General features: G+C 37.9%; 1 protein-coding gene across 1 annotated transcript; it reads left to right on the top strand.

The window, feature by feature from the left end:
* Nucleotides 1–4,157: 4,157 nt before the first annotated feature.
* LOC111585390 (homeobox protein EMX1-like) lies at nucleotides 4,158–9,104 on the top strand. The gene has a single exon (XM_055016741.1). It carries the CDS (start codon nucleotides 5,716–5,718, stop codon nucleotides 6,208–6,210), a length of 495 nt encoding a protein of 164 aa, XP_054872716.1. The 5' UTR covers nucleotides 4,158–5,715; the 3' UTR covers nucleotides 6,211–9,104.
* Nucleotides 9,105–10,167: the final 1,063 nt, after the last annotated feature.

Raw genomic sequence — 10,167 nt, 5'->3', positions numbered from 1 at the left:
TCATATCCACTCTATGACTAATAAAACACAGAGAGAAAACAGCAAACATCTGCAGCTAACTTTATAGCTAACCACAAAGATCCATCAGGCAGAATCCAGATCAATCTTCAGGCTGATTGCTGTCCAAACATCTGAAAACTTACAGCTCCAAACAGGCTAACAAGCTAACATGCTAACAAGCTAAGAAGCTAACAATCTAATAAGCGAAGAAGTTAACTGACTAATAATCTAACATGCTAACAAGCTAAGAAGCTAACACACTAACAATCTAACACGGTAAGAAGCAAACAGACTAACAATCTAACAAGCTAGCAGGCTGAAAAGCTAACAATCTAACAAGCTAACTGACTAACAATCTAAAATGCTAGCAAGCTAAGAAGCTAATACACTAACATGCTAACAACCTAGCAAGCGGGCAGGCTGACAATCTAACAAGCTAACTTACTAACAATCTAATATGCTAGCAATCAAACAAGCTAACTGACTAAAAAGCTAATATGCTAACAATCTAATAAGCTAAGAAGCTACCAGACTAACAATCTAACAAGTTAACAGACTAACATGCTAATATGCTAGCAATCAAACAAGCTAACTGACTAACCTGTTAATATGCTAACAATCTAACAAGCTAAGAAGCTAGCAGACTAACAATCTGACATGCTAGCAATCTAACAAGGTAGCAGGCTGACAATCTAACAAGCTAACAATCTATCAAGCTAACTGACTAACAAGCTAATATGCTAACAATGTAACAAGCTAATATGCTAACAATGTAAGAAGCTAACAGACTAACAATCTGACATTCTAGCAACCTAACAAGCTAGCAGGGTGACAAGCTTACAAGCTAAGAAGCTAACAGTCTAACAAGCTAACAGTCTATCAATCACTGCAAAGCTAACTGACTAACAATCTAACACACTACTAACAATCTAACAAGCTAACTGACTAACAAGCTAATATGCTACCAATCTAACAATCACTAACAAGCTAACATGCTAACAATCTAACGATCATGAACAAGCTAAGTAACAATCGAACAGGCTAATGAAATATCAAGCTAATAGGCTAATGGAATAACAAGCTAACAGGCTAATGAAATATCAAGCTAACAGGCTAATGGAATAACAAGTCAGCAGAATAGAAAGCTAATTGTATGTGTGTGTGTGTGTGTGTGTGTGTGTGTGTGTGTGTGTGTGTGTGTGTGTGTGTGTGTGTGTGTGTGTGTGTGTGTGTGTGTGTGTGTGTCTGTGTGTGTCTGTGTGTGTGTCTGTGTGTGTCTGTGTGTCTGTGTCGGCATCAGTCCACCTACAGATGGTCGGACTCTCGCTCGTCTGTCACACTCTGATTGGCTGCTTCACTGCTGCTGGAAGCTTCTGCACTGAACCTGACAGACATTTCACAGGACGACACACACACTAAACACACACTAAACACACACTAATAACAAACACACTAACAACACACACTAAACTCACACACTAAACTCTCACACTAATAACACACACTAAACACACACTAATAACACAAACACTAACAGCACACACTAACAACACACTAAACACACACACACTAACAACACACTAAACACACCTACTAAAAACACACTAAACACACACACTAAACACAAACTAATAACAAACACACTAACAACACACACTAAACTCACACACTAATAACACACACTAAAAGCACTAAACACACACACTAATGACGCACATTTATAGCACACACTAATAAAACATACACTAAACACACACTAATAACACACACACTAAATACACACATTAATAGCACACACTAAACACACACTAACATTAAACACACAGCATCACAGGCTGCAGACGTTTGTTTACATTCTTGCTCATTCTGACTTCCTGGTGACATCACACAGGTCATGACAGAAGGCCAGCTGTGATTGGCTGAGCAGCACCATGTAGTGAGTGTTGATACTGAGGCCCTGGAGGCCCCTGGAGGCCCCCCGGGGCCCGCCACCTCTGGCCTGCACTTCACAAAGATCAGGAAGTTATGGATCAGAGCGACGAGCTGCAACCTGCTGAGAGTTTACTATCACTGTGAGGACACCAAGCAGAAAGGAAGGATCACACATCATGAGGGACACAAAGAGATACAAATTAGCCCGAAAATCACATAAATTAACCATAAAATCACACAAATCAGCCTTAAAATCACACAAAATAACCATAAAATCACACAAAATAACCATAAAATCACACAAAATAACCATAAAATCACACAAAATAACCATAAAATCACACATATTAGCCACAAAATCACATAAATTAACCATAATATCACACAAAATCTTGCAAAACCACACAAACCAGCAATAATATCACAGAAAGTCAGCATGAACTTTCAGAAAATTGTCATAAATTTTACAAAATGACAGCTAAACTTCACAAACTCCCCTTGAAATGACACAAATTGAGCATGAAATTACACACAGAGACCACATGATCATAAAAGGACACAGAATGACCATAAAATCACTAAAGTTACCATAAAATGACATGAAACCATCACAAAGAGGAAAAATGACAAAAAAGGGACAAAATGATCACAAACTTACACTAAATAACCTAAAAAATACAGAAAATATTGATAAAGATACAGAAAATGAGAACAAAGACATAAAATGGACACAAAATGACACACGATGATAAACGGACACAAAATTATCATAAAATGACTAAAACTGACAGAAACTGAGCAAAAAGGGACACAAAATGATCACAAAATTAAGATAAGAGATAAAGTTCTTTATTTCTCCCCACTCCAGGGGAAATTTACATTGTTACAGCAGCTTTATTTACAATATATACAAGGGTGAAAAAAAAATTTTTAACAGAAAAAATAAAAATAAAGTTACACTAAAATTACACTGAATAACCCAAAAAAAGTACAGAAAATATTAATAAAGACAGAAAATGAGCACAAAGAAACATAAAATAGACAAAAAATAACACAAATAATCATGAATAGGCACAAAATTACACTAAGTAACCAAAACAGGACAGAAAATACAAAGAAACAAAATGGGAACAAAGAGACATAAAATGGACAAAAAATAACACAATTAGAGGCTAAATGATCATTAAAATTTCTCTCAGATTTTAGTAAGATTAGCCTTAGATTTTCAGTAAGATTTGTCTCAGATTTTTACCAAATTTTCTACCAGTCGCTGCATCCTATTTTTTTTTTACCAAACTGCTTCACATTTCGTACCAGTTTCTCTCAAATTTTACAAAAATTTGCCAATCTGTGCATCAGATTTTTACCAGTTTGTCTCGGATTTTGCCTGACATCAAATAGCATATTTCAGATAAAAAGTCCAGATTAAATGTGGAAAAAATATCTTCTGTTTTTCCTTTCAAATTTTTACCAATTAGTCTCAAATTTTACTAAGATTAGTCTCAGATTTTACTAAGATTTCTCTCAGATTTTTGTCAATCTGTGCATCATATTGTTACTAAACTGCTTCCGATTTTTATTTTTTTTGCCAATTTCTCTCCCATTTTACTAAAATCTGTCTGAGATTTAGTTTGACTCATCAGAAAACATCATCATGTTGTCGGTTAACTCTTCGGTTTTTCAGCCGTACATGTTCGACCACGTTTTTCTTTGCTGCTGCTTTCTGTCCGACCTCCTCCAGCCGCTCGTCTTCGTCCAATTAAAAGCTGCCGAAACACAAAAACTCTGAAGTGACGTCGGTCTGCTGAACCACTGTATCACCGCTGTGGCTGTTTGGCCTCGTCGCTCCACATCCCCCCTTTTCTTTACATTTATAAGTGCCCTTTTCACATAACGAGGCGAGATTAAAAGAGAAATGTGCAGTTATTTCCGGTTAATATCGTCCTGTTGTTGGGCTCTAATGAGAGGAGTCGCCCCCTTCACTTTCAAGAGGGCTTAGCAGCAGTTAGCTGGCTCCGGGCCGCCGGACCATAATCACACTTTAACTCAGCCTCACAATGACTCACACCACTTAATTCCCCCTTTCAGAGCCGGCGATAAAACGCCAGAGGCAAAATTAATAGATGCTAATGGCCGCCTTCAATCAAAGGCGAGCGGGATCCAGAGCTGCCAGGAAGGCCCATTAATTAGCATGTGGAGCGGGTGGGGGGGCGACATACTGAGGCAGGATGGAGCTCGGCGGTTCACACGGGCCTCTGCAGGGCGGCTCATTCAGGGCCCAGGCAGGGGGCCTTTGTGGGGCTTCCAGGGCCACAATTAGAGGCTCCTGAATGGGCTGGCATTTGTCCTCCAGGTCCCAAAGCTGCTGAGGACGAGCCGAGTCCAGGCGGCGAGGGTCGACGTCCGGACGAAGGCTGACGAGGACACGAAGCCGCTTCAAGCATTTCACGTTAAGAAGAACTTTTATTCTGTTCTGTCAGTTACAAGTCAGCGTGACGGTCTGTTTAGAAGAGAAACTCTACGGCTATTAGCAGCTTACAAATATGTAAAAATAACAAGTTTGTAAATAATACAAACAAAAATTACCACAAAGAAACACAAAATTCTACACATACACACAAAAATAATGACAAAGAGACACAAGACGATCAAACAGACACTAAAAACAACCACAAAGAAACACAAAATGATAAAAAGACACTTAAAAACAACCACAAAGACACTAAAAACAAACTCAAAGCAACATATTACTAGAAAAACACTAAAAACAACCGCAATGAGACACAAGATGACCAAAAAGACGCTAAAAAAACAACCACAAAGGCACAAAATGACCACAAAAACACTAAAAACAACTATAAAGAGACATTTAACAATCCAAAAAATACAGTCAAAATAACCACACAGACAGAAAACAACTACAAAGAGACAGAAAACAACCACAAAGAGACGGAAAACAACCACAAAGAGACAGAAAACAACTACAAAGAGACAGAAAACAACTACAAACAGACAGAAAACAGCCACAAAGAGACGGAAAACAGCCACAAAGAGACGGAAAACAGCCACAAAGAGACGGAAAACAACCACAAAGAGACAGAAAACAACCACAAAGAGACAGAAAACAACTACAAAGACACAGAAAATAACCACGCAGACAAACTGACCACAGAAAGACACAACTACAAGCTGACCTCCTGATCTGTTTATGTTTGGAAGCTTTTAATCATTTTGTTCATGTATTTTTTACTTTTTAAAAGAACAAACCTGAGCTTACTGATTTTCTGTTTGTTGTGTAAAAACTGCTGATTATTAATCATCTTATTAATGACCTCATCTTCGTCCTCTTCATCCCTGTCACTCATCATCATCCTCACCTCTCACCCTCCTCCTCCAGCCACAAAATGGCTGTGGGAGCGGCCCTCTGTGCGCATGCTCAGCGCACCTCTGGCAGGGAGGGCAGGGCAGGTATGTGCGGGCAGCGCGCGGACCGACACACACCGACGGTGCAGCATGAGGCGGCAGGACGCACGAGGAGACACCGACTGACAGCAGCCCGCATTACCGGAGCACCGGAGGACCGGAGCCTCTCTGGGAGTTTTTACCCGCAGCAGCGGCGCCGCCCCGGACAGGTGAGGGGAGTCCAGCCGCCGCCAGGTGCACTGATCAGGAGTGCGCGCGGCCGTTACGCACCGGCGGGGAGAGTGTGATGGGAACACTGGGAGCCTGAGCCGCCCCAGTCCGACACCGTATCTCCACCGAGCTCCGTCCGCAGCTCCGACCATGTTCCAGCACGGCAGCGGCAAGAAGTGCTTCACCATCGAGTCTCTGGTCGGGAAGGAGGCGAGCGGCTCCGGGGACGAGCCCATCCGGCCCACGGCGCTGCGCTTCCCGGAGTCCCTGCACCCTTCGGCCGCCGCCGGGGTGTTCGGCTTCCAGGGCGGCAGCGGCCGGACTCTGTTCTCCGCGGGGCCCGACATGGTGCTGCAGGAGCCCGGGACGCACACGCAGGGCCCCGGCGGGCTGCCGCTGCACCCGCTGCAGATCCCTCCGCAGAGCTTCTTCAGCCCGCAGCACCGGGACGCGCTGAGCTTCTACCCCTGGGTGCTGCGGAGCCGCTACCTGGGACACCGCTTCACAGGTGAGCCGCTGAGGGACGTCAGGAGCATTTACTGCCGTTTATTCACGGGGTTATTCACGAGCTGTTTTCGTTTTTTACAGTTTTATTTTTCACAAACGTTTAAAAAAGAAGCAGGAAAATTAAACGAATTTCTCTAAAATCATCGAATTAATTCTCAGTTTTTAAAAGAGTGTTAATAGTTTTTATTCTCCGTCAGCTTCACACACATTTAACAAGAAAATAATTTATTTCTCCTAATCCGATTTTCTGCAGTTATTTTTCTGTTTTTTTATTTTCTGACCTGATCGCAGCTGAACAACACAGAAGCAGGAAATCCATTTACTGCGTTTAAAAATCACACTTTTCTTTATATTCCTCATATTTCTGACTCGTGTTCTTCAGTGTTTTGTTTTATTCCATTTCGTTTGGACGGCGCCGTTTCAGCTGCTTTTACTGAATTTATTCCTGCAGAATCTCAACTTCACACATTTATAAAAGGTAAAATGCGACAATAGAGCAGGAAAAACACCATTTATTACACGAAAACACCATTTTCTCCCGTTTATATTAAGTTTATTTGTAATAATTCGTTTATTTCTCTTTTCCTTCTGCTAGTATTCTCATTATTAACACATTTAGACGCGGATCTAAACTGTTTGTTTTCAGTTTTATTTGATTTTCTTGCAGAACTTGAGTCTTGGACACATTTTAAACAGAAATTTGATGTTTTCCGCTGCAGTTATTTTAAATTTTAGTTTTTTTTTTTTTGTTTTTCTTTGTTTTTTTTTTACACATTTCAGCTTGGAGCTCGTTTCTTATTTTCTTCTTTTCTTCGCATTTCTTAAAGTTTGCTGAATCGGAAACATTTTAAATTAGAAGTCATATTTTTCCACCTATTAAAATGCAGATATTTCATATTTTCTCTCTGCTTTGGGACTTTTGCAGCTTTTTTTCTTTCCTGCTGAGAATTGTCAGAAAACTTTGCTGCTATTTTACTTCAGTCTGATCGAGTTTCTCTGAGATGTTCCTATAATTAATGTTAATTATTAATGTTAATTATTATCAATAATCCTGCATCTGCAATGCTAAACTTCAGATTATCGAAATGTTTCACAGATTTCTGGGTTTTTCTTCCTAAAAAAAAGAAAGAAAATGAAATTATTATTATTATTATTATTATTATTATTATTATTATTATTATTATTATTATTATTATTATTATTATGAATAATGCTCCTACTTTCTCTTGATTGAATTTTGAGGCTATTTTTTTTTAATTTTCTGTCTTTTTTAAAACCATTTTTTAAACTAAATCCGAGGTTTTTGTGTCGCAGCAGCAGAAAGTCGCTCTGAGCTGATTTTTTTCTTTTAGCGCCGATTTATTGATTGATTGATTGATTGATTGATTGATTGATTGATTGATTGATTATTGGAAGCAGCTGCTTTGATTGATGATCAGAAAATGAAAACGTTCAATTTGTTCACAGAAAAACCAATGAAATAATCTGTGGCTTAAAAAAAGCTCCAAAAGGTTTTTAAGAAATGACAAATATTAAAACATTTAAGACATTTAAAGAAATGTCGCATGTGTAATAATAAAAAAATAATAATAAAAATAATAATAATAATAATAATAATAATAATAATAATAATAATAATAATAATAATAATAATAATAATAATAGAAGAAGAAGACCATTAAACCATGAGGAACAGAACAGAATCCTTCATCAAACTGGTAATAATAAAAAATTTTAAAAAAAATAATAAAAGTTAAAAAAAAAAAAAAAAAAAGAACCACCACCAAACAATGTACAGGTTACAGGATATTTAAGGAACTATTTGCTGTTTTGTTTTTAAGTAACTAAAATAAAACTAAATTAATTAAATCAGTGTGGTGTTGTTAAAAATAAAATAAAATAAAATACAGGCCAAACAGACAAAAAGCAGATACTTCTAATGAATATTAACATAAACTGATACAAACTGAAAGGCATTAAAAATATTTAAAGTTATGATAAATTAATTAATTTAGTGTTTTAAAAGAAAGAAATCGGATTTATTCCTCCGGCAGCAAACAGAAGTGAGGATAATTTCCTGACAGACAAATGCATCTTTAATTTAATGAAGGAATAATTATATAAATAAAAATGAACTCCGCTGGAAAATAATGAAATAAAACCAACTACATTTATGGATATTATTATATTAAGATTTCTGTAAAACACTGAGAAAAATAAGACACCATGACTGAATGTTTTAGAGGAAAAAAAGAAACATTTATAAATTAATTACTATAATATGTATTAATGCTACTAACAAAATGCAAAAAACAAAACAAAAACAGAAGCAGTTTGGAAAATAAATAAATAAAATGATTTAAAACATTAACTGTGTATATAGAAATAATTAAAATAATACACAGATATAAGTAATAAAATTAAAAAAAATAATAATAATAAATACAAAGAAAAAAATCTAAATGAAACTCTTCAGAAAGTTTTTTTCATTAAACCTCCACTTTTCAACATGAAGCTGCAAAACCTGCACAGATGTTCAGATCAGACAGATGTTTCCACAGCTGCCGCTCCGTCCAATCACAGCCACGCGTTTTTCATTCTGTCCAATCACAGCCACGCATTTTTAATTCCATCCAATCACAGCGACACGTTTTTAATTCCATCCAGTCACAGCGACGTTTTTAATTCCATCCAGTCACAGCAACGTTTTTAATTCCATCCAGTCACAGCAACGTTTTTAATTCCATCCAGTCACAGCAACATTTTTAATTCCATCCAGTCACAGCGACACGTTTTTAATTCCATCCAGTCACAGCAACGTTTTTAATTCCATCCAGTCACAGCAACGTTTTTAATTCCATCCAGTCACAGCAACGTTTTTAATTCCATCCAGTCACAGCAACGTTTTTAATTCCATCCAGTCACAGCGACACGTTTTTAATTCCATCCAGTCACAGCAACGTTTTTAATTCCATCCAGTCACAGCAACGTTTTTAATTCCATCCAGTCACATCGACACGTTTTTAATTCCATCCAGTCACAGCGACACGTTTTTAATTCCATCCAGTCACAGCGACACGTTTTTAATTCCATCCAGTCACAGCGACACGTTTTTAATTCCATCCAGTCACAGCAACGTTTTTAATTCCATCCAGTCACAGCGACACGTTTTTAATTCCATCCAGTCACAGCGACACGTTTTTAATTCCATCCAGTCACAGCAACGTTTTTAATTCCATCCAGTCACAGCAACGTTTTTAATTCCATCCAGTCACAGCAACGTTTTTAATTCCATCCAGTCACAGCGACACGTTTTTAGTTCCATCCAGTCACAGCAACGTTTTTAATTCCATCCAGTCACAGCAACGTTTTTAATTCCATCCAGTCACAGCAACGTTTTTAATTCCATCCAGTCACAGCAACGTTTTTAATTCCATCCAGTCACAGCGACACGTTTTTAATTCCATCCAGTCACAGCGACACGTTTTTAATTCCATCCAGTCACAGCGACACGTTTTTAATTCCATCCAGTCACAGCGACACGTTTTTAATTCCATCCAGTCACAGCAGCGTTTTTAATTCCATCCAATCACAACATTTTTAATTCTGTCCAGAGAAACTTTGCTGCTTCTCTTTTCTCTCAAAACTGAAGATTTTGGGGGTTTTTTTTTCAACAACAAAACATTTGTGAAAACTATAGAAATGATTCCACTGGTCTAGAAATTTTTGGAAATTGTCTGCTTCTGACATCAGACTAGTTAAATGTTAGACTTTGATCAGATGAACCAGAAAACAGATGATAAATCTGATGACTGGCTGATGTTTCTAAGATATTTAATGACATAGTTTTATTATATATTTACATGTATATAAATGATAAAGAATACTGATATCTGAAGTGTCCAGATGTTGTCCTGACAAAGATTACACAAAGTAAGTCTCATGACTTATTGGAACTGAAACATCAGCAGTTCTTCAGGACATGGAGCTGTTTGGTTTGTCTCAGGATCGTCCCTGAACGTTCCAGCAGTCAGACAGCAGACTGGATTCCATTTTCCCTCATACCTGTCCTCCAATGTCCTGCTGAAATCTGTC

This window comes from Amphiprion ocellaris, chromosome 13, assembly GCF_022539595.1.
Source record: "Amphiprion ocellaris isolate individual 3 ecotype Okinawa chromosome 13, ASM2253959v1, whole genome shotgun sequence".
Taxonomy (NCBI): domain Eukaryota; kingdom Metazoa; phylum Chordata; class Actinopteri; family Pomacentridae; genus Amphiprion; species Amphiprion ocellaris.
Note: the sequence above shows the minus strand (reverse complement) of the source record. Positions and strands in the feature narration are given on the sequence as shown.

Excerpts from the sequence above, each read along its gene's own strand:
- LOC111585390 (XM_055016741.1), top strand. The coding sequence starts at position 5,716 with ATGTTCCAGCACGGCAGCGGCAAGAAGTGCTTCACCATCGAGTCTCTG.